At 29.4% G+C, this 27,731-nt stretch overlaps 1 protein-coding gene across 2 annotated transcripts in view; it reads left to right on the top strand.

Annotated features, from left to right (window-relative positions):
• The first annotated feature begins 1,150 nt into the window (after positions 1-1,150).
• The window catches only part of LOC131846957 (elongation of very long chain fatty acids protein AAEL008004-like), a 30,137-nt gene continuing 3,556 nt past the window's right edge, over positions 1,151-27,731 (top strand). Inside the window, exons 1-6 of one of the 2 annotated variants that reach the window (XM_059196373.1) lie at positions 1,151-1,338; positions 22,909-22,957; positions 23,652-23,721; positions 24,081-24,163; positions 24,776-24,883; positions 26,328-26,411. In XM_059196373.1, coding sequence (XP_059052356.1) covers positions 23,664-23,721; positions 24,081-24,163; positions 24,776-24,883; positions 26,328-26,411 — 333 coding nt within the window. In that variant the 5' untranslated portion in view covers positions 1,151-1,338; positions 22,909-22,957; positions 23,652-23,663. Of the gene's footprint in view, positions 1,339-22,908; positions 22,958-23,405; positions 23,562-23,651; positions 23,722-24,080; positions 24,164-24,775; positions 24,884-26,327; positions 26,412-27,731 lie in introns of those variants that run through there. The other variant, XM_059196374.1, reaches the window with a different exon arrangement.

Genomic DNA, 27,731 nt, shown 5'->3' with positions numbered 1-27,731 from the left:
CTTCGTCTTTTGATGTTCCAAGATATTATAAAAGTATTTCGATTCTTCTAAGTAGTAATAACATAAAATTGTAAATATAAAAATGCCTGCCTCTATATAAATATATCATATGTAAATAGTTGTCTGTTAATATATTAAGGTCTTATATAAGTATAATGACATATTGTATATATTTAATATGTATAGTGTAGTACCTTAGTCTAATCCTTATAATTAATCCTATTGTCAACTTACCTGATCCTTTAAACCTATCGTCCAAAATTTCCTTTACCTGAACTACTGTTTCCCAAATTTGATTTTTCAAGTACTAAAGGCGAACATATTGTAATATGTTCGCCTTTAGTACTTGAAATTTACAGTGCAATAATATACGAGTACTCCTTACTTACATGAATCATTGTGTTGATTGAAAGCTTCTTGATATTGTGTGACACCTGAAATCTTAATACCTGATGAATTTATTATGATGAGCTAACTGACCTGACTGATTTAATATGCATTAGTACAGGCAGGATCATCATTACCACCAATTAATAAACGACGAATTTGACGTCCTCGGTGGTTTAATACGCTACCTTACTTCCGATGGTCGCGGGTTCGATTCCTTGCACGGCACAAACATTTGTATTCATGATTGTTTGTATCGGTCTGGGTGTAATATATATGTGTATAGAAAGAAAAATGTCTATGTATTTGTATCAGTTATCTAGTATTCATAACAAAAGCTTTAGCTAGCTTTACTTGGGTCTAGATGGCACTGTGTGAATTGTCCTGAGATTATTATTACTATTATTAATAAAGAAAAACCAAGCTGTTCATAGACAAAACCTGTAACTACCACCACATAAATGGCGCACACAATAATTTTTTCCAACTTTTAACTTATAATTTACAGATACGGAATTATTTTCTTCGTTTGACTGAGAGTTTAGTTAAAACTAATATTTTCTACTTAATGATATCCCTATGGCGTCCTTGTAATCTACAAATCCGTAGCATAGACTGCAATCAGAAATCGAAAACAGGATGCTTATAGGATTCTGAAATATTCTCGCGATACAGGTAAACACTTTATGACGTATGGGAAGTCAAGTTGAAGTCCGAAGTGATAAAAGCGATGGTGGTGGAGCGCGCGCCGGCAGTACCCAGCTCGCACCTGCATTCGAGCGCAGGCGCCGTCCACGCGCTCTTCGCGACCATACCTCGCGCTAACTGGCGCCCTCACTTCTCGTAATTTCACACTATTCAAATAACTTAATCGATTCGCGGTAGTGTAAGTGCTCTTGGACTGGACGACTTAAGGAACACCAAACGCTACAACAATTTTCAATTGATCAGGTGAGACACTAATTGTAACAATATGACATAAAATACATACAGTCTTTTTATGGTGTGATGAAATGACAAAATTATTCTGTGGACACACACAAAACGTTTTGGAAGTGTCTTAGATATAATCTTTCTAATAAATATAATTTCGTGTATTAATTATACTATCGTTTAATGAAAATACCTTGAGACGAATTTAATTTATATAATTATGTGATTTAAAATATTATTAGTTCATAGTATATTTCGAACCATTCATTGTTGAATCACATACAGGTATTTGTATCAAATATTTATTGAGACCACAATCGTAAGACAAATATTGATAAGAATTTCTTGAAGGTAGATAAATTGTAGAACTACCAGATGATGATACCATATCAGATAGACGGCCTCGATCCAAAATAAGCAGTTTTTCCCTAAAGTGCTAATCAATGAGCACACACTTGATAAGTATATGGGTAGCCGACCTGTTCCTGAACAAAGGTCGCAGATCTAAAAATTAAACAAATATGATTTTCCATGTTTCATTGCAAATTAATAAGTATAAGTTTTGTTATATTTATTTGCTAACAACTATAGATATTTATTTAATAACCACCTCTCATTACCAACTTTGTCTGTCCAGCTACGATAGTATTGTCAAATATTTAATGTTAACGGTAAATCTTAATAGAAAACATTGAGTGAACGCAACGCAACAGTCTACTAAGAAAGGAGCTCGGTTTTGAAGCCAAGGATCAACCAAGGCGTTCTGCAGACGTTAGTATTCCCAACGCGTGTAACGGCGCAAAGCAGTGGGCGCGTGACGTAAGGTCACTCAGGCTGGACACTGACATGTCAAGAGATTCTTCTTTCTTATTATTGCTTGGACAGTACGTAATAGTGTGTACTATTTCTAACGACATTGAAGTTATAGGGAGGAAATTTGTGAATTTAACAAACATTTCATGTTAATATGACTCTTGAGAATTGAATTTGTAATAAAATTGCATTATTATTACTCACGTGTACCATATGGGTAGTAACATTAAACTAGTGTTAGTCATTACTTCCAACGTTTATTTGTAATAATGTTTGAATCTGAAGAGAGGATCTTAACCTACTTTACATGCTTTAATACAATTGAGCTCATAATAAAATTGCCTTATTGTCATTACCTCATTGATAATTGTGCTTAAGTTCCTTAGTTGCACGAAAGGTGTAGTGATTAGTAAAGTGAAGTGTTCTATAGTCTCACGTTTATAATCACTGATATAAATTGTGAGTATGGGTAAAAGAATTCTATAAGATTTAGTTTTCAATTACGTGCCTTATTCGTGTTTTGGATTATTTAATCTTCCCATGCATTCATTTGTGTGAGGTAATGTACGCTGCTAATTAGTTCACTAGAGTAAACACACATACACACACTAATCTAGTTAATGTTTAGCCACGTGGTCATTAGAAAAAAATTGTATGTCATATAATGTTTGGAGTAATATGACGCAAAGTTTAGCTAGACAAAAATAGTACGCAAATTATATATTTGTATCTATGTGTGATATGTTTCAGTCGTTTGTTTTATATTGTCGATAAAATTAATGGTTAGTAAATAGATTAATCAATCTTAATATCACAGATAACATAATATTACATATGAATATTAAGTGCATATGAAACTTTTGTGATTATAATGTATGCATCTACATACATATGTATTTGCGTTCTAAGATTTGATACCTTTCAAAGTAAATCTAAAGTTGAAAATGTAGTATTTCTATTCCGATGTAATTGCTCGCGGTGAAAAACTAAAGAAATAAAAATATAATACGAAGCATTTTAGTAGTGCCTCAACCAGGTTTATTCTATTTTAAGTTCAAGGTAATTGACATGGTCATCGAATAAAAAATTAATAAATCTGTTGATACCTATACGAACTATAAATAAACTGTTACCACAAGACTTAAGTAGTTAATTTCATAGACATTTAAGTATATTTTTTCAGTAGGTACAAGCACACACACTATTCCTTAAACTGTTCCATAATTACGAGTATATTTACCAGTCCTTCACTCACAACATATATTAGACATAATAATAGTGATAATAGTTAACAAGTGTTTAATATGACTGGTATATAAATAATAGTATTGGATTGTCTGCAATTTGAATATTAAAGTAGGCAAATTAAATATACTATATGTAGTTAAGTATGTATATATGTACATACACATAGAAAATTAGGTGCAATTGTTAACTATTGTAAACTGTTATCTCGATTTACAAGCATATTGTAGAGAGAACACAATTAGCCATTTGTTAGATACGTCAGATATGCTACAAAACTGTAGAATTCTTCGTTTTTGGGACTAATCTAAAATATAAGTTCTGTCAATATTAAGTGAAGTCAAAATTATATACACTACGCTAGATTTATTTTTCATCATCGTCAGAAATTTACTAAATGAGTAAGTTTAATACCGTCATGATAATTACAAATGTAACTAAACTCACTTATAGTTGTGAATTCCGTGATAATGAATAGTAGGAAATAGTATACTAACTTCCACGTTTCGTGGATTAACTAAATTAGTACGTACATATATATAATATACATACAATGAACAATTCGTAGAATTCACGTTTTACCACAACGACACATTAATATATGTTATATACAAATATATATTAATGTATCGTTATAATAAAACACGAATTGTAGGTACTTAGTTATATGTAAAAATAATGTTATTATTCTGAGATCAATTACTAAGTAGTATTTCCTAGTTTCAAATTTCAAGTATGTTTAAGGATTAGTGTTATGTTAATCTAAATATCTTTGCAGTAATCACAAATTACAATTAATAATAATAATAATAATGACTTATCCAGCATTTAGCATTACATCAGTCTTAATACTTACAATAATGTTTACTTTATAACTTAAAAATTAAAACAAACTGATAACGCTGAAAATGACGCCCACTCAGCTTTTATACTGTAGTATAACCAATTTTTATCACAGCGCTGATTTTCAGTGGGGTCAGTCAGTCACCAGACATGATACTGCGTACGTACTGAAAACAAAAGAAAATAAAACGTTACGATTAGAACCATTTTACAATTACACAATTCTTCAAAAAATACAGCACTGAATAAATTGATCTATACAAGTAAGATCAATCTGTATTAATATCTACCGCATATTTCGATGTCCTGATGAGGAGAGTATTTATAGGAGCCGAAACCTAGTGATAGTACTTACGATATTATAATTAAGGTTTTATTTTGTTATTTTCTTTTAATTTGTCATACTTTCAATATGTTTCAATTTTAAAATTTTATTTCTGTAATAAGAATTATCCATTATTTCGAGAATCTTGGCGAAAACGTTTATAAATATATATGTTAGTCGATATCATAGACTAGATCTTAATTTGACATTATGATGAATCCTGGGTATGAAATAGTGACTTTGGTGGTAAATGATTAGGTATACGATGAAAATGTAACAAGTAATTCTGATATTATGAATAATTCATCTAATTCCTTAAAATGAAGACTTATAAATAGAACGGTACCGACGAGACGGAAATAAAGTAATTGTTGGACGAGTTAAATTGGAAGGTCGAGGCGAAACCGAGTTCTTCCGAAACAAATTTAAAAGGAAGGACCAGGGTTCGACTGATATCTCGTACTTTCTAAATAAACAAGGCCATCAGTTACTATTTGGTTAAAAACATGTATATCTATATTCATAACAGTTAGGTACCCAAATTTACAAGGTAGCTGTTACTAAAATCTCATGTTACCACTTCTTATGATAACGTCTCGTTAAGCATGGAAATATAAATATTTTTGTTTCATGGAAATATTTTTTTCCAATGTTACATTGGAAAAAAATCTATTCCTTCAAATTATTATTTTCTAAACAAGAATATTGTAATACAAGATTCACGCAAAATAAAGAAATTACTAATAATGGTACAAATACTACAATTATACTTAAAACTACCACTACTTTATTTTTACCAGTTATAAGGATAAGACACATTCTGTGCTCTTTTAAAATTTTGAAAACGAAGATGAATAAGGTGTTTAAATAACATAGATATTAAAAAACGTAACGTATTCCTAAAACCAATACTGTGTAATTAAAAACCTTGCAGGTATTGTATGATCGACATTTATGTCACCAAATATAATTAAAAAAAGCAAAGTAATTATTTGTATGTTTCGAATATAAATGGCCAGTATTTTCCATTACACGAAATACTACTTGTTATTTCGTAGTGTATGGAAAAAAACCGATTGCCGTATGCATTATATTTTATTATTTTTTAAAAATAATTGCCTTTAGCTTAACTCTTTCAAAATTATTACCCGTACAATAGATAAGATAATATTACATGCCCAAATGAATGGATCCTACTTCGTACAGGTGAAATAGATATTTTTTTATGGAAAAATTCGTTTTAATATAAATATACAAGATGAAAATTCACTATATTTACATTATTCTTTTTTCTAATATTCCAGCTTAAGTTTTATATGTATTATTGGTTTAAACATATTCGTGAACAGTTTTTAATAACGTTTTTGCCATCTAACTAGGATCGGCACTCAGAATTTAATGAAAATATTTCATCCAATATAAATAATTTAGTCTAACACTACATAACAACAAATAACTATCGTTAAAATTAAGAGATTAGATTAACATTTATGTCCACAAATATTGTTACATATATATTGATTAACACAAAACCATCATTGACTTAAGAAAAGTACGATCCGACCTTGAAGACCGCAGTAATTTTTCTTTTAGCAATTCTCTTGAATGACGCGGCCATTCAAGAACCTGTTACTTAAAGATAGTCTTCCGCTTCATTGTCACTTAAAAAATAATCTTGTTTATGTGAGTTAATTATAGTTATTTAGATTTAGCAGTCGATTGAATAATAATAGTTAGGAAAGTAAAAATAGCATACCAGACTGGCTCTACATTATGATCTTACAACTTTTTATAACAAAAGAACAATATTCTTTATAAAATTTGTAGCAAACTAAATAATATTATTATTATTCCAATGATATATGAAATAATTTCATTAGTATACAGATCTAACTGATTTAGCAGTGAAGCTTCGTAAATTAAGCACGGAAGAAAATAGTATGAGTCGAGACCTACGTCAAGACAAACGCATATAATAAATATCCAATTAAGGACAGAAATTAAAAGGGAATCTTTATACCTACTCAAAACAGCTACGTATGTACCTATCACGGTCCACAAGGTCGAGGCTGCCAAAGTCAATGCCCTAGCAGCGCTCTGATCTGGTGACGCCGGGATCACCTGTTACGTAATGTTCATACATATCTGATTTATCTAATAAAATGTCTTCATGATGGGAATCTGTGCCAATAAGTGTGTAAATCAAGGCTGATGTATAAAAAACAAGTCGGTCTTGATAATAGAATTTTAGAGCTCACCTGTCAGCATTCATTTAATTGCATGAAATATTAAAAATAATTTTATAATTAGCTATTAGAAAACATGTTTGACATTATAAGGTTGATTCTAAATATCGAACCTTATTTTATTCAGTTTGAATTTTGTTTAATATTAAAATAGCTTTTGAAATAAAAATAACAAGGATAAATTAAGCACTTGTAATTTTTTTAACTTGTAACGTTTTTTTTTAGCTATTGGATTAATAATTTTCTAATTATATATATGTCTCTTATTTCCTACCTATAATATAGAGAGTGGTCTACTGAGGTAGAGTATAAATAACTGCATTTATAATTCTGAACTTGAACTTGGCACATACGTTATTTTACAATTTAACCATGTAATAATAATACCAAGTGGTTACAGCTGTGGAAATTTCCTATACTTTTATTAAATATATTTTTTGCTATCCTACATAATCTTTAACGTAAAAGTAATTTGTATTCATTCACGCATCTGTCCAGTTCACCCCTCTAGGTCATATTGACCTCTTTATTATTTTGGTAGACGCGAACAAGGATAGTGACTTGAAGTTGCTTGATAGTGTACAGCTAGAAGGAGCACGTCCGTTTCGACCTCGAGCGATCGGGCCGCGCCTGCAAATGTTTATATTTGCAGCGACAACGACATCTTAGGTGGTAATTCATCCGAAAAGGTGAACACGCACTTTTCCGTGCTTAACGAGACGTTTTATAATAGTTTCCCCACACTTATTCGACATGCAAATCACCTTGCAGGTATATGTATATTTCAGTTTGAAAATATGTAGATTTTTGATAAAACTTTCAATTAGTACCTACATAGAATTTTATATAGACTGAAATTCTCGATAATCATCTCGAGTGGAACTGATAATAAATATTGTCAAGTATTTCTTGCACGTCACGTTTAGGTAGGTAACAATGTCAACGAAATGTTTAATGGAGATTTGAAGTTCATCAGTATTTTACTTTCAGCTTTAACTAATCGTACCTACATTATGGCTAGTCAAAATAATGAATTTTCACTAAGTGAATAACGAATTATTCAAGTGTATGCAAATATTCGCCATTTCGGTTAAATTGCAAACAAATGAAACACCTTCATCCCAGGCAGCAGCATCGTCCACCAAGGCGCGGCGCAGCGCAGCGCAGTGGACGGCGATTAGTTGCAAAATGATCGTGGTCGTATTGAGTTCAGGGTCGAGCCAGTTGCCTCCGGGTATTGCGAAAACAACGCATCACTGCCACTTCACTGACAATAAGCGCTACGCCATGCCTGTTATTAATAAACATTCTTTAATTCTGTGTATACGTCCTGAAATTTAAGCAGTTGCATACTGTAATGATTATTTTTTCATTTCTGTCAATCAATAATAATGGGACAACAAAAACCATTTACCTACTAGAAAAAAAGATCGAAAATAAAGAAGGTAGATGTATTACGTGAATCGCCTGCTTAAATATTTTATAATCCTATTGACTAGAAAATAATTACTCGTAAATATAGCGGTGACATCAGTTAGTTTACCTAGCACACCTACACTTTGCAAATAAAATGTTCAAAGTTCCATTTGTAGTACCTTTGGTTTTCGTCATACGTTTATCGCTCGCTGGTGGAATTTATTGGAAGATCATGAAAAGATCGCATTATAGGAAACTAATCGCACTGCGTATACTTTCTGACTGTCAAACTAAATGAACACTACATTGTTTTCCTCAACACAGATAGGTACATAAAAAGAAACAAAAAATATATCAATAATTTTGTATTACGATATATTGCTATAAACTCGTTGATATACATATATACATATTATATGTATATATTGCATTCATTTCTTAGTCAATTTTAAAATCTCACGACTTTGGCTTTAGTAAAATAGGCTTTAGATAATTCTAATTTAACTTTGTCATGTAATATGGGATGCAGCTTATAAAAGGAATTGATAACTATGATTTTCTATTCTATTCTATTATTTTGTTAGATTAAAATAAAAACTGATACATATACAAAATTTTCGTATCGTCCAGGATTAGAATGAAACATCATCGGAAGTTCTATTTTGTGAATTGGACTCATAACTATAGTTTTGTAGCTTTTGTTACTGCGTATTTATTACCTACTAAGGTATCTATTGGAAACTAATCATTCTATCCATCAATGACCCAAAATAAAATCTACGTGTTTGTCATATTCTTATCATTGCGTATGACACGCTAGCTTGAAAGATTTGTTTTGATTGATGACAATTTATTTATATTTTTGTATTTTTTAACACAAAATAGTTGTGTTTAACAACAGAACTATTGAATTTGCTTTACACACGTATCATTCGCTATTGATGTTACATTTTACAAACAATGTAAAATAGTTAGTTTCACCGGCTGCCTATGGGAAAAAGTCTTGATGATGCTTTTAACGAGCTGTAAATCTGAATTACGAATAACACGTATCTAATGTTTACATTAAACTAATACTTTGAGTACCATTAAGAATCTTTTTTAATTATTTGTACCCAACAGAAATAAGCAAGTATATATTATGGATTAGTAGCAATTTTTGTTCTATAGGTGCATGCTATTTTTTTTTTTCATCCCCTTGCTTATATAATCTCATTGACATAAATCGTATTAAGGAAATACAAAATAAGATCAACAGAAGTCAATGTACCAAAATTATTCATTTTGCAACTCCACGATCGTTGTAAACACAAAATGCAAGCAAGCAAGGGCGTTTCGGCAATAGAATTTTTTCGTAACATTTTGTTGTAATAACTAATCGCTAGTGTGTAGCAAGTAGCCACTGAGCAGAGAGGTAATTCATTAGCTCAGCGCTCTACTTTCTGGATATAATATTACGCACAAACAAGGTACCTACGCGGGTTCATTTTCCACTGCGATACTTAAACATTAAAGTTATTTTATATTTTTGTATAATAAAATGTCTAAAGTTGTTGTAGCAAGCAGCGGAATATTTTGTTTGTATTATATAACATTTGCAAGAATACTAAATAGCTATGCTTACATAGAAGATTTGTGAGAAACCTTGTAATGTCTGGTAACATTTCAATTAAGCAACATTATCTCTTGAGTTGATTTTCGTTAAGTCTTGATGAATTAATTGCATTTCTCTCTATTGTTGGATAACCGGTGCTCAATTATCGTCATTGTCTGTAGGTAATACTAACGTAGTAGACTATTATTTACAATTATGCTCAATTTTAAGTCAGCTTAGTGACGCTAAAAAGAATCGAAGACGTATGAATCTATGTTACCTATATATTTTTTATCAATATAAAAGTACGTTGGTATTTATTTACAAAATTTGTAAATTTAACAAAAGTATTATAGTATTTTTCTTTGGAGATACATTTTGATAACATAAATGTCACCAAATTGGACAGTAATAATGCAATAGCCATTCAACAAGTTAAGCAACCGTCGATCTTGGATTAATTTATAAAATTATCACCGTTTATGACAACACTATGGGCTATGATATGACGTTATCTAACAGTTAGATAATCTTATCGTTTCGATCCTCTCCGATTACTCATGAAGTACACACAATTTATTCCTCCGACTAAATTCGCACCGAAGTAGGAACTTTATCAAACCCATAAAATTTTGTACCTCTGTATCTCTATAACCCTATAGGTTGATTATTTCTGTCGCCATGTTGCAACGTTTAATTTCTCTATAACATTACGTACTATTATTAACTTAATTTCAACATCAAATCATGAATAGGCTGCTGTCAGATAAGTTTCCAAATTTCAATTAAAAATAATTAGACTATAGATTTACGTATTATGATGACATATATTTTGTTTATAGTAGTTGTTATTTACTTTAAAACCTTTAACCATTTATTTACTCTTTAATTTCCCGATAACTACTTAGACAGATGGGTGATGATGATGAATTATATGTTACTGTAACTGTATATTTAATAAAATTGCTGAAATTCATAATAATGGAATAATATTATTTTGATTACTTTTAATAATATAGTCATAATACTAATATAGTCTCACACCTAACTTATACGAAGATAAAAATTAAGTATGAGATTTTAAAGCAAATCAAAGATTGTGATGTCACGCGTAATCATTATAGAATGAAACCAATTAATGTTAATTTAGTAGCCAAATTATAAGTCATCATTTGGGTGCAAGAAATTTATTTAAATAAGTGTTTAGTTTTAAATTAAGTATAATTCTGTTTATTCTATGTAGTTTCAGTTCTTAATTATTTTTTATATTGTGTACATAAAACTTCAATAGCATTATTTAATGTACCTATTACTATCGGTAATACTACATATTTTAATTTGTTCAATATGCATACTAACTTCATCACTATACATACTTTATATTATTTGTTTATTGTTATACATGGACCTGGTACTATAAATATTTATTAGGTGGTATTGCGTCGTAAAATCGATTTTATGTCTTTATTTTACATTGGCTTTGATATCTAAGACAACGTCCTTACAACAAAATATTATGATCATGTTAAAATATCTATCTTTAAACATGTTAGTAATTTACTAGGTGTTCCATGATGTACTAATCTAGTCTACTAAGATTCCGTCAGCCATAGTCGGTATTCGGTGTAATTATTTAGTTTCTATTAATTATAATGTTACTTTAATCAATCGAATGCTTATTTTAATCAATCGAATGATCCTTAGGTATGTTTTGTATCATGATCGTAACTTGTGAAAAAGTTAAGTTAGAACTTAAATTTAAATCACGAGATGACCAGGTATACCAGAAATGGAGGACCTTGATACAGCATGTTAACTTCATTCATATATTGTTAGCAAACTCATCATAACAATCAGCTATTGCAGCTCGCAAATTACGGAATCAAGGTACAATATAGTGTTCGCCGGCTTGTTGTTTCAACAGATTCAATGTAATATTTCATGGTTCCGTGAAGGTAAAAATGTAAATTGTTGGCTCAGTGCAATTAATTATGCTAACATAACTTGACGTAATGTTCATAATGCCATGTAACGTGTGTTTTAATACTAATAGTTCCAGTTCTATTTATATTAGAAGTTGACATTCAATTTTTTTACTGTAGTCCCAAAATACACTGTATATTTTGTCTCTGTACGTATTTTGACCTGTTATTAATTATAACATCGGATAAAAAAAATTTGAGACAGCTTTTTCACCTAACCATATCTTCAATATTTGTTACTTTTTATATCATACTTGTTGTTATTTATACAGACAAATGTCTGTATTTCATAATATACCTATAAAGTCTAGGTTGTACCTAATAGTAAAATGGAAGCAGAAGATCAAAATAATTACAAATTTTAGTTCTACTAAAAGAGCAATCTGCAAAATTATTACAATCGATCGAACGAGCGAAAGAGAAAGAACATTTAATAATCAATAGCATTGTAATTAAAGTTCGTAAAATATTGTTTTCATATTTGTACTAAACAAAATTGAAGGAATAGGATGTATGAGGAATGGCGTTTTGAATATTATATTATATTACTATTATATTAAAGAAGAAAATGAAGAAATTAAATATCTGGTTTATTCGCAAAAGACCATTGTATCCCTTTATTTATTTTTTATTGTATAATAATTCTAATGAAGTTGTTAGTTAATATCAGGTTTATAATCATAACTGCCTCGCCTCCTTACCATAACTTGTTAAATTTATTTACCTTATGCTAAATGGGTAATTAGTCAAAATCTAATGGATTTGCGAGAGTAAATAAAGTATTTTAATTACATACCTAACCTTCATGAAAAAAACCTTGAAATATATCCGATATATCTGTCATTCTTATATGGAGCACTGTGTCTTTAATATATGTACATAATTAAATGAATAAGTAATTTAAACTACAGATTATGTTTATATTTTTTTTATTACAATAGACATGATAATTAATTATCTGTATTAATTTGGGTATATTATATCATTAAATCAGAAGTAATCCATATTCTATATACATATAAGAAGTATGTTAGATATGAGCAGTCAATCAAATATTGAATTGATTCGACACATATATGTAGATATTATTATTTTTAAATTTAGAATATAAAACGCGATTCTGTTATCGTGATATTGAATAACACTATCACGCCGTGTTTTGCATTGATTACTTTCACGGTGTGGGTTGGTTAGTAGATAGATACATTTCATTGAAAGTAGTTTTCAATAACAAAGCGGAATTTTCGACGTCGCGGCGTGGTCGGATAGCGTGAGTGGCGTGCAGGCACGCGCCCGCTGTGTCAATGTCGAAGACGCACTCACTACCTCACCACTGGTTACATACTAACGAACCAATTTAAAGATAGCCACCTCGAACGTACATCACGTAAAGACATAAAATATACTTTAAATGTGTTCATTATAATACATTGCGTTGTGTTTTGATGTTAATTTTCCGATCAATCCGTCGATTATATAATTTTTACCTTTCTGACGAGCTAGATTTGTTTTCATGTAACTGGGATGACAAAGAAACTTACGGTCCAAGGTAATGCATGTGGTAACATTCATCCTTTGTTCGAAGGACTAAAGTATTTTCGTATTCTGTAATTTTGCTGCCTTAACCTTCAACTGAAAGATAGCTTAGACTTTAGTTAGGCATTTAATTAAACAAAAGAATTTGCTTAGCGATAGTAATAGTTGATACCCCACAGACTACTTTAGTATAAAGTCTACTGCGGTACCTAAACTTACATTATTATTTTTTTCACTATAGGACTAGTACAAGTAATAGTAATACTATCCTTGCACAATAATTTCTTTTTTATTTGTTATAAGCCCAAATACATACTGATGAATATTTCTGCTTGCAAACAGGAAGAGGCCTTAGAACTCTAAATCATAAATAAACCATAAGTTTAAGTTTTCGCAATTATAACACGATGCACGTGAAAAGTGTAATTGTACATCTTCTCCTCTTGACAGTCAATTAAAAGAAACTTTTAAGTTTTTAATGTTATTGCAAAAGAAAAGATCTTTTACACATAAATATTATGCAATATAAAACAAGTATCGAAATAGTAGCTAAGTCTAAAATTGTAATTAAATTGAGATCGTGACCTTAGGCACAAATGCAAATATATCTGATAGTAATAATTCAATACTGCAAGTCAAAAGATCGATAAGTCGATACTTGAAAAGTTTATTAAAAATATTGTTATTCGATATTAACACACCCAAAATTAATTAATCATTGGTATCATCTACTCATGTTATCATTAATTTACTTATGTAAGCACGTAACTGAGAAAAAAATGTTGAATACAGTCTGTTGTGTATTCATACAGTAGGCATAGTAGTCTACATAGCACCTAATCATATTATCATGTGATAACTACTTGAAAGGGCGCGGCGCGGCGTAAACTCAATAGTTTTATTGTAACTAAGTATGGCTAGTGTACTTGCCTGTGTTTGAATCACTTGGATATCTAGATTAATCAGAATGAATGGATAAATTAGAAATAATAATCAAATAAATTTAATATGATGTATTTTTATTCTATTCATAGATTTTGTACGACTTTACATTTAAACCTTTGCCTGTGTACTATCCCAAATACTACGTAAATGTAGATTCCAACTATTATTTTAATTATTTTTTTAATATTACCTATTTACATTAATTTTATATTACAAAAATGAGGCACAGGAAAAACTAATTAGTTTATAAAAGATTAGAAAAATAATATTATTACACGAAGTCCTTAGTTGTAACTATTTATTTTACATTGTAGTTGTAAGAGAGTTTATTATAATTAATTCTATTGATTCTTAATTTATAATTATAAATAAATAATCAACGAAATGTCGTTGATGTCTTTTGAAGGACAATTGGCAATTTCTTATTTTATTTATAATATTCAAGTGACATATTTTTTATTTAATTACTACAAACATCGTTATATCTAAATAAATATTTTCTATATACTAAGATAATTGTATCTTTTATATCTTTGTAGTGATTTTACACATACATTTGTATTATAATATTTTTCAATTTCCATAGTCTAATTGGATTAGTATTTAATAATTGAAATATGTGAAAGTGTCTAAATATAAAAGTATCTGTGCACTGAATAATATAAATTGCAGTAGTACTTACCTGTGTGTTATTTATGCTCAATGTCTGGGTCTCGATATAAGCACTGTATGGGACGCTGTTAGAATGGTAATATTACCTATTTGGATTTCCCCGTCACGCATTGTTCTTGATTCATGACCTCGTGATTGTGCTTTGTGGTAATGAGATTAAAATAAAAGTATTTATATTAAATAGAAAAAAAACATACAGACACGATTACTATTCCGAATACTCCATTCGGGGTGTATTGTCAAATATCCCATCGTAGCGAACGTGAAGATCCCCCGAAACTACTATGTGTCTAGGTGAGGCAAATGAATAATTTTAAAGTATGTAAACTTTTATTTTTTTTTATATATTTAGAGTTATAGTTGTATGTTTTCCTTATATGCATTTCAGTGTTTTCTGTTTGTGCACTATAATTTTACTTATCGTATCGGTTGAACTGATTAAGGTGATACTTTCACATTATATTAAATTATATTGTTAAGGCTATTTGGCGACATCATTTTATCGAATGCTAAAATTATTGATTTCTGACCATCAAGGAATTTTTCATTCGCGTCAAAGTAACTTTATAATTACATTAATACAATAAAATAAAGTCTTGGACGAGAACTAATAATAACAACAACAATAACTAGTAATTATAATGATTTCATTTTGTTCATTTTAAACTCTTTCTCGGTGACATCTCAACAACACATAAGTGTAAGTGTAATTATCATCAATTCATCATATTGCAACTCTACTATTTTATATATTTAATGAGAATTACTGGATGGTTTATGATTCTCGTGTTATTAAACTTCATTGGTAGGTATTAATTATATTAATACCTTATCTAAATTATATTTTACTTGACATTTTCATGTTTTTTATTCGAATGAACGGTAGATTAAAAAAAATATGACTATTCAAAATTGCTTAAATTAAGTTTATTTGAATAAATGATTTCAATTCTATTATTTTTCTTAATGTATTTCTTAAAGTAGGTAGCTATTGTTTTTATAGAATATAATTTTTTTTTTAATATATTGTAAGAACTGTAAACCCAGATGGGATGGTCAGATACAATGTCAAAGTTGTTATGTTCGCTACAGTTGTCGTGCCCACATTTCGCTGAGAATAATTGAATTCAATACGGCTAAGGACTTCTCTTAATTTTTTTTGGGATGTTAATACTATTTACCATCATCAGAGAGTTAAATGGAATTACAAAGTTTTTAGTAATATCGTTAAGATATCTTTAATATGTGATAATTTTTATATTTTTGTAGTTTTTTAAATACTTAGTTGTAGTATTCTTTAATATTTTTATAGTCATTTAAATAATATGTGTGTTACGTAGCTACTAACAATTCACAAATTCTAAGAACATAATATATAATCAGTAATTCAGTTGCTAGCTTCTATAATTTCTTTGTTCGTAAACCTGTATAGACAACAACAAGCGTATATTTGTAATTATAAGTAATTACATCGTATTCCCACGTGTTGTCCAAGAGCATCGCGGTGCGGGCGCAGCCGCACAGTGCCTACTTACTGGTGTGAAGCACCCTGTGAACAGATTAAGTCACAGCTCACGTACTATTCAAACATCTACTAACAATAGTAGGTACCTACTACAATAGTTATAAGCCACGCAGTTTTCTTATAATATTACTTAGCAACAGAAAATTTTGAGGATAAAAAATACTACTAAAAATTTTAATTCTATGGACGATCTGTACGATGGACGATGAAATAAAAGCTAAATGATCTCTACATTTAGCTTTTATTTCATTTATATGTTTTCTTAATTCCAAATTAGGCAGAAAGTTATATCATCCATTGGATTCCATCATTACACACAACTTTAACTAGTCCCATATAGCACGACTGAATGCTGACTCCTTAATTCTGTTGACTTCTCTATCAGTTAGTAAATACTTGATTTGGCTTTTTGGGAAATATCTACATCTAAAAGGCGTATTGACGTTTTATTATGTAGTGAGACAGAGATGGACGTCTGCACCAAGACGATAAAATCTTTGATAATTATATAGGCCACACGTACTATCTAAGTGTTGAGGCATCTACCCATTAAAACCCTGCTGGAGAGTCATTGGGCAAAGACCAAGCTAACTACAAGTAATTTGGAGATGCAGCTGCTTGGCAAAAATTCAAATATTTGGAAATATAAATGTCATCAATAATAACGGTCAGCTGGTAGGCGGAAAATATGCTCTATTGGTACTGGTCCGGCACAAAATATAACATATCATATTGAAACTGGACAGGTCTACTTCGTGGTCGATATTTAAAGCCAGTTTGCGATTCTTGCTTGCATTAACAGCATTGAGCAAGATTATATGACCTTGATAGTTGCATTACGAGGATTGAACTGATATTAGATAACCTACGAGTGCCTTAGAGGACTAAGTGAATATATCTACCGGACCCTATTCGAAGGTAGCAAAACTTACACAAGTTGCTTTGCATTACGTGTGGATTTTTTTACTGAAACTGAATATTTTCATGAGACTATTAACTGTTAACTTCGATCATATTCTGCATGGAAATAATTTAAGTAACTACATTGTTTGAATAAACTCAAAAATGGATGTTAAAGTTGATATTGGTGCAAAAAAAAAATATAAAGTATTATTATTACGGTGAGGCGTTAGCAATGGGTAATAATCTTTATAAAATTAATTTACTATACATCAATCACACAACTCTCAACTGTATTATTAGCTATAATGACGAAATAGTGACAATCGATCCACAATTGTGATATGTGGTGTCGCATTCTAACTCATATTAAATATATACCTTCATTTATGCTAAGAATTGCAAAATTTATTGCATGTTCTAAATTCTAAACTGGTTTAATATAAAATATAATGTAGTAGCAAACGTCCCCGAGACAGAAACGGCTGTACACTGCTTGCTGTACGACAAACGACATTTGCTAACGAACTGCTAGTCGCGCTGGGTCGATCTATTCTCACTTGACGGTGTTACATAAGACGACGTGCAGCCAATGACCTAGTTAATCACAACACGAGGCAATTGCTCGATCTAATAACAACAACAACAAAATTATATTACAACAATTAAGTGCACCCGGTGAGTATCACGGAAGCAATGCGGCTCCGATGTAAATAAATAATCCTATTGTATAGATGCTGTGTTCTACCACTGCGATAAGGTTGTAATTGACGCAATCTTATTGATACATCGTTGGCGACTTACAAAATGAGAAATACATCAATATCATTCATGACTCTGTGATCTTTCATGTCCTTGAGTGTATAATTTTTTTTTCTTGTGTAATGTGAACAGCTGTAAAAACAGATATATCTTCATATTGCTATCAAAAAGAAGATATATATAAATTTAAATCGAGTAAAGTTGATGTCCATACTAATATTTTAAACGCGAAAGTGTGTCTTCCTATTTGTTTGTTTGTTATATTTTCACGACTAATCTGTCGAACAAATAAATGTTGAACTGATGTTAATTATTTAACATATAATTTGACATATAAACTCATCGATGAAGATAGGTTGAAATGAAAGTTGAATGTTGATGATGAAAGACAGTGCAAACGAAATCGAAGTTAACAGCTAGTATTTTATATAGGTATTAAAGTAATAATTATCTAAATACGTGCATTGAATCGTGCTCAGAACATTCAAAACGTGTGAATAAACCGGGTTGTGATTTAATATCACTCGATATATCTACGTATCACGTCCTTAGAATGCATCATCGATAAGACTGAGTTTCTTATCGACCATTTCGATCTAAGAATATAAAGTATAAAATTGCATTCTTTAAAATATTTGGTAGCGTTATAAATAATTGCATACATATTTACGTATATAATTTAATAGTAGAAATTATCTTATGATTATAGAGTATAGTTGCACAATTAAAATAAAGAACGTTATATCTACAGTTAATACTGTAGGTAATCCTACTGTAGGTTGAAATAGACTCTATTTATAATTTGTGGTCGATTCATTTCAATGGAACCGTCATCATAATATAAATTAATTTACGAGCTGTGGTGGTGTGAATGATAGAGCTACAACTTATTTTCGATATAAGTATAATGTAAATTTATTTATGCAAAATACATGCCTATGTAAACAAATCTTTAGTTAATAATTTATTTAATATTAATTGCGCGGTAAATATTGATAATATTGGTAACATTTTGTAAATGGACCTAGGTTAAATCTACTTTTTGTAGCTATGAGCTGTAATTTATGAAATTTATGAAACAATAATTTCTATAGACTATAGAAAATATTTTTCATTACTCTGTGTCTTCTAGAATATTTTTTTTCTAAACCTTACAACAGGATAAGCTGTAGATAGTATAGCAGTATGCATTACTTTTGTTTTATATATTTATATAAATTATGGCATATATGAAACCAGTGTATTTACGTCTTAATATTTTAGTTAAACTACTATATTATTTACTGCATTAGTTAAGTAAGTAATAAATAAAAGGTAAAATCACCATTGTTTACGATAAATTCTTGCATATTACTAAGTAAAATACGGAATGTATTTGCTTATTAATACTATGCATTAAAATAATTACCAACTTTGACTTAACTATGTAGACATTGACACTTATTTGAAGTCCACGCAACATACCATCTGTTTACATTCACAGTAATAAAAAGATTTCTTAGACTACTAGTTGCGCAGTTATAATGAAAATAAAACATAATAGTGTGTATACCAACAGCAAGCTACTTTATCATTTTTATAAACTGATACAATATATGTGAAGGGTAATATTATTGTGTGTTTATTTTGTTTTTCTTATCCATAGAAAATTATTGCAACTCTAGTAATTGCCATATAGTAGTTATATAAAAGAAAACAATAAAATATTTCTTATGACTTAACATATGACATAAACTACATGTATGTAAAAGTAATTTTTTAAATAGCTATATAATATTTCACTAAAAACTACCCATTTAATGAATGATCAATAGCTATTTAAAAGTCACTATAAACTTGTCATTTATTTTGATTTATAATCTATATTATCTTTGAAAATATAGATGAACTACTTGGGCCCTAATACTTCGGATTATAAATCTGAAAGTTTCTTGTTGTTGTTGTTACCCATCTCGTGGCGACATACATACATATCGTTATAACATTTGCATATCTATTTATGGATATTATTTGGCAAGGTATATTTCATTATCATTGTATCTAATTTCTATCTTTGAGGTGAACACTGAGGAGTTTAAATACAATAAACATAATCCATAAAAATGGGTCATCAACCTTTAAAGACGTAGAAAGTAGGCAGGCACTAACTAGGCAGTTTAATCTATAGTTGTTGTATATAATCTCATATTATTATAAAAAAAATAGGATATGCCGTCGTGTTCTTACACGAATGTGTTTCTTTTAAGACTGTGTTATTTGACCTCATTAAGCTCTGCCAATTACCAAACTGCCCAAATTACTATCACTTTCTATGTATGTTGACCATGAATGGATCACTGATAAAAATCTTAGCAAACTATTTTATAAATTTAACCTTCCCGCTTCTTTTCAAGATCATTACTATAATTGTCACGTATATATTATGATACCCCCACCCCCTCTTTTAAAAATTGTACCTACTATTACTGGTATTTAAGCCTAATCGTGTGTAACCCTAAACATCAGGTCTGTAAACTATTATTTTAAAAAACATATGACAAATAATCATTGTCAACTAATAAATATTTTCTATTCACTATAAACACACTAACTGCATACATGTCGCAGCATTTTATCAGTTAAAGACGTCGACGATCTTGACGAGGGCACTAAATATTAAATACTTGTAGGTAGGTAGTAGGTAGGTAGCAATTTAGTTCAGTTTATTTTTAAATACAATATGAATACAGAACTGCTGTTTTCAGGCGACTCAAACACCACATCACAGCTCATCACATAAAAATGAAAACCTGTGGTAAAACCAACCGTCAATCTTACCTTTATATTTGAATTTATATATATGGATTAACAAATGATAATGATTGTTATACAGAATTAATTATCAAGATTATTAACATATAAATATACCATACAATAATTAGATATTTAGTACATAGATTACGTATACATGTTTGTTTTTATTCTTCTTATGGCGCTATGACAAATATGATGATGTACTATAAACCTACTTACAGTTTCTTATCGTGTGATTGTTGTGAATAGACAGAAAAATTCAATAATATTCAGCAATTAGAAAATAGCCGGCATTTTTTATATAATATGTATAATAGTCAATAAAAAAGATTATTTTCTTATCTAACAGCTAATCTGATAATTCCAATGCCCATACGCTATATCGACTAAAATTGTCGTCTGCATGCGTTCCTTTTTTTACTTAGGTTTTGCTACAAAATAGCTGTGTTTGTATGTCTGGTCGAAGAATGGCATGAGTGATAGATACCACGACTGACTGCGGCCGGGTGTTGGTAACAGTACATTCAATACCACAGCACTGCCTATAAATCGTTTTCACCAGACAAGTAAATATTTTGTTATTTTGTTTTCATTCCAATAAGTTTTGACTATGTGTAGGTGTAAAAATATGATATAGTATATGTATAGATATGTAGGTATAGATTTGCTCCTCTTAATCCAGAGGTTGCTGGTTGAAGTTAGAGACAAGGTTACGCTACTTCTATGTTCTTTTATACTTAGGTAATATTATAACTCTATAGGAAAATAATAATGACTATTTTTTTCTATAATATCGATACACGTTAAATACGCTATAGTTAAATTCATGTGCCTACTAGTTTTTTAGAGTTACTTGTTGTATGTTTTGTTATTATTTATCCATTAAAATATTTTCCGTAAATACACTTAGGTAGTAGCTATGCTAATACGTTTAGCTACCTACTGGCTGGCACCAACAAACTCTAATTAAACTTAAATAAGTCTATATATAGTTATTGTGTCGGCTTTGTCATACATATTATACTGCAGTGTGGTACGATCATCAAATTCAGAATTCATGCTTCCCATAAAAGGATGACTAGAATATTTTATTGTTAACATTGACCTTGACCTAGAAATTGATGTTGAATGGACGTGCGCGATAGAATGTCTCATCGTGTTTCATGGCAGAATGTCTTTATCTCAACGAGTACCTATTGACGATGGTCACTGGGAACACTTATTATTAAACACATATTTTCATATATTTAATGAATAAAAATAGAAATGTGCCTAAAAATCTTCAAAAATATTTACCTACAAACTACGTTCGCACTTCTACACTTATTATATTATTGCTTTCTAAATAGGAACCACCACCTATCAGGCATCAGCCCTGCCGATTTCGATGAACACAAATACTTATCAGACTAATCAATCGAGGGTACACGATCTCTTTGAGTTGATTGCTTCAACAGTGGTAACCGTACTTAGCTACCAAGTAGCTTGCTTTATAAGATGTTTTGATGGTTCATATAGCAGTGAAATCACAGGACATGATGCCATACCATAAATTAGATAGATAATCAACGCGTAGTAGGTAAAATACCTCCTGACTAAAACCTGAGTATCGTATTTGTAACATCGTGATGACAATGTAGTACCTAAGCATATTTTATAAAACACCAATTCTAATCAAATTGTCTCTTACATCGCCCGTTTTCATACATTGTATATAATTAAGATGCACGATATAAGCAAAATGATAGTATTATGAAGTCAGGTCACTTAGCCTGTGGTAGTAATTAATGATTTCAAGGGGAAACTGCGTGGATTTCCACCCCAATATGGACAATGTAGTCAAGTCCAATTACTGTCATGTACTATCATATCATATAACCTTAAATAGATTATTTATAGTAATCTAGGTACATCTCTGTACCCAGGTATATGTCCAAATATCCATATTTTATTCTTGTATACTTACTGACAATAAAAATATATATTTACAGATAACCAGCTTTACGCAACCTTGGGTGTGCGGGTCTGATTCACACATAAGTAAGTATTCTTAATGAAATTATTATAGTAATTAGTTTATTTATTGTACTGATATATTTTTTATGCTATGATTTCAATTGATTTTAAGCTTGTACCTTGTAACTTCTCTATTGTTCTAGTAAGTTCATGTAGTTGTAGAAACTTTTAAAGTTATATCCAATATTTTGATTGTATTATAATATCAAAATATAAAGCTGCAGGGAAAAAAAAACGAAATCAATCCTGTGGGTCCGTAATTATTAATTACTTAGTGGAGTTACTTTTTTATAAATAAAATAAAATAATAAAACAAGTGTTTTGTAGTTACATTTAGGTTCCTACCCAAATGTAACGCATAATTTTTATATAATAGTTTATTAGTATTTTCGAATGAATATTTTAGCACTTTTGGCAGTTTTTTTCAGCTAGGTTAGATTGAAAATTTGCATCTGCGTTGGCAACACTGAATATGAGATAATCCAATCCAGCCAGTTAATTCTTTACGATTGTGGTCTAACCTAATTTTATATTTCAGTTTGAACTTATATGAATAATTTTAAATTAAAAATAACAATTAAATTCTGTTATGTTATGTAACAAGTGTTTAATTTAATATTTGTCAATGGTACACTAAGTTTTCTGTCAGCCATCAATACAACTATATACAATTCGTTCATTTGTTTTATTTCATTAATTATTTTTCTGGTCTTTTCAGAAATAACCAACAATGTCGCTAATACTACAGTATTTAGATGATATGCACGTTTTTATGGACAAAAATGGAGGTTAGTAATTCAATATGCCAATTTATTTTAGTATACTTGATAATATCAACTGGTAACGATTTATTTCGTGGCCTAGTTTAACATTTTTAAAATATGTTTTGAAGTAATAAAATTAAAATAGTGTAAGTAATTTTTATTACACAACAGTTGTATGTATTTTTAATTTTATTAGTTGCATTTAAAATTATGTTTACTTTTTGTCTTCTATGATAGCTTATAGCTTTTATAGTTATCTACCTAAATTTTTTAGTTTTCGCAGAATATTTTTAACTGACCAAATTAATTCTATGAAATTAATAAAGTAATAAAAAGTGGATTGAGTAATTAATAAATAATTGAAATTATAATTATTGTTTCAGATCCTCGAACAAATCCATGGTTCCTGATGAGTTCCCCCTTTCCTACACTAATAATATGTCTAAGTTATGTATATCTAGTCAAGGTATGTATCTCTTTATTATTTACAATCAATTACATTTGAAATGTAATTGATTGTAAATAATTAAGTATTTCACTCAAAAAAATTGTTGAACTAATGTGACAGTAAATTGTTAATAAAAATATTTATTAAAAAATTATGTAATACACATAAAACAACCATTTCTTTATTACTTTATTTTTAGTTGTGAGAAACATATATATTATAGAGTTATATTACTGCTTGAAACTTGTATTTTAAAATTTCAAACACCCATTTTTTGTACATAGTTAATGATGTATTTGTACAGCTGTGAGTTTCTTTTACCTTCCAAAAATACATTTCATGTGGACTAATGTTGTAAAATGAGTTTATGAGTATGTAACCTCTGGAACCACTTTAGCTAATTGAAAAATTGCTCCATTGAGTTGATAATAACCCTTTATCATTCTATCATGTGATAATGATGATACAGGATGTAACGGAAAGGGTACTCACGGAAACACAACACTTAATCAGTTATCTGCAGTTCACATTGTGTTATTTTTATATTTGGTTAAATTATACAACATAATATGCAACAAATGTTATCAATGTTTTAAAGTGGTTCTTACTTAAAAATATTATTATTTTCAGGTTTTAGGACCCAAGTTTATGGCCAATAGGAAACCCTATGAATTAAAAAATATTTTAATATTTTACAATTTCTGCCAAGTCATATTCAGCGCTTGGCTGTTCTATGAGGTGAGCCTATTATTAATATTAGTACTTCTAGTGGTTTAAATATTTATTACTTTAAGGATAATCGGACATTTTAACTTAAATAAATTATAAGTGTTTAAACTAATAATATTTTTTCTGTGCTTATAGCTAACTATTTTAATAATCTCAAGTCAATTGTAGATATTCCGCAATACCAAGTATGATTTAGCTTTTAGGTTTTTCCTTTAGTGAATAATGTCATATATAAAAAAATATATTGTCATAATTCCATGAATTATATTTGTCACTAAGAAATTATATTATTATAAGAGATTATATTTTACCATGGCAAACTTTAATAGTCTACTCTAACCCATTTCATTCACCATGCAACATTAATTGTGAGTGTTAAGCATTGAACTGTGTTATATAGTTCACCATTGCTACTTATCATCAGGTAAGCTGGCAGCTAGTTTAACATTCCAGTTACCACTAGAAAATATATGATGAGAAAATATTACACTAAATGCATATCACATTCAAACCTCACAGGTTAGATGAAACTCCACCATAATTAATATTTAGTTAAAGATTGTTGACACATAATGACTTAAAGGAAAATTTCAGTATGTAGTAGAGTTTCAAATTTGTTATATGGTAATTTTATAAAAAAATATTATATATACATTCATATTAGAACAATACATAAACAGTAATATAAGAATAATAGAAGAATAATGTACTGTTAATAAGAGAACATAATTGTATCTGTAACTATCTTTCATCTTATAAATATAAATATTGTTTTATTTATAAATGTATGAAACATAAAATATGTAATAACATTTTGTATATAATGTACACTTTAATTTTATCATAAAATATAGACATGTTGTGCATTAAAATTACGTTATTAAAAAGGAATTTATGCAAATAAAATTCTAAGAGAAACTAAAAAAGTCTCTAAATATTTAAAATCTTTAAATTTAATTAACTCACACAATATTTCAACAACATATAAATTTCATTGGTGTGTACACCTAAGTACTTATATTTTAATATGCCTTGCCCAGAGCTTGATGGGAGGTTGGCTGAAACATTACAACTTAAGATGTCAGCCTGTGGACTACACAGACAATCCCATAGCTACTAGAGTAAGTTATAAGAGGGTTCTCTTACTCTCCTAGAAATATGCTAATAAGCAAAATGAACTAACAAAGATTCATTGTAAATAGACATCCTATGTATTTTCATTTTCAGGTCATGTATATAGACTTGTAAATATTACCTATAAGAAATATGTATTTTATTATGGGACTTTGATGTAGTGGAAATCTGTTGACAATGTTTTTTTATAAATTGTAGATGTTGTATTTCTTAAATAGGTTGTTAGCTTAACAAGTTGATAGCACCAACGATGTAACAAGCTAGTGTATGTAAATATACATATAATTAACTAGGTTCTGGTGACGGTGCATTGTTTCAGATCGGGTCAGGTGGCTGGTTCACAGGCAGGTATAGCTATCGATGTCAGCCTGTCGACCACTCCAAAAATCCACAAACTATGAGGGTGAATTACTACTTGAATATATTAATGATCTAGGAGTTTCATTTTTACATTTATAGTTTCCATCTTGTACGTTGTAGTGCTAAAATAAAACAAGCCACTAGTAACACATTTTGCTTTATTTTAATATTCATATTTATTATATTTTAAAAGCGTACAACAATGCGCTCTATTCATAGCTACGTCTTAACATAGTTATAAAAAAATCCGATTAATAATTTACTTCAAATTTGCCGAAAATATACATATGCAAAGTTTTCGCAAATATTTATATAATTATACCTACTGAAGACGAATTAAGATACTTATCCTTACAGCCGGTTAAATGCTTAGTGCCTACTTAATTACTTAATGCACTGATTTGCGATTAGTTTGTTTATGAATGAATTTCGCAATAATATCTACCGACAAAGTTTTCACGTAATCATTGGTAGTCACATTTCATTGTACATGTCACGTTACAATAAAAACAATGTTAAGTAACGTACGTATTATATTGCACATTAAGCATAGATAGCTGTAACTTGACGAATGATTTACTTTATTTTTTGCTAATGGTATCATCTTAATTTTATATTATATGTACTGAAATTAAACTCATTGCATTATTTTCATTACTAATGCTTATGTGGTAAATGATTTTATATAAGCATGAATATTACAAAATCCTACGTATGTTTAACCATAGTTTGGAAAGGTGTCATCGATATAAAATATTCATTTTATCTATTTTATGTATATAAAGAACGTCCTATATAAATTCGTGTTATAAACAGGCCATATAACAGACTTCAGTGAATATACATGTAAGATAGAACGAGATTTCAGTGATCGATGATATTCCTTTTAACACTGCATCATCATTAAACCATTACATTATATTAATACAAGGTAAAGACCCAAATATCATACATTAACATCCACATTGTAACCGATTACATTTTTATTTTAAATATCAAAATTTGTTATTTTTAAATATATATTAAATTTAATTTTATAAAGATTGACAATATTATAGTATCATATAATATTTAATTTAAAAATGTTAAAATTTCATTATGAAAGATATGGCACGTCATATTTATTTTTGATATTCTTAAAACCACAATAGGTGATATTTAGTAATGGTGTTTTAATTAATGTTAGATAAGGAAAAATTATTAATAAAAAAAAGTAAGTAATATATAGGGATATAGATACAACACATACAATAGATCTCCGTAGGTTATAGTTTCACAGGCCTAATACACATCAATAACTCAAACCCCTTATTAAAAAAAGCCTAGTATCTCACCGATTAATACTTTTACCACTTATCTAACG

This window comes from Achroia grisella, unplaced genomic scaffold (assembly GCF_030625045.1).
Source record: "Achroia grisella isolate CSIRO2021 unplaced genomic scaffold, CSIRO_AGI_Agris_v1 utg515, whole genome shotgun sequence".
NCBI lineage: Eukaryota > Metazoa > Arthropoda > Insecta > Lepidoptera > Pyralidae > Achroia > Achroia grisella.
This window is presented reverse-complemented; position numbering and strand designations above follow the sequence as displayed.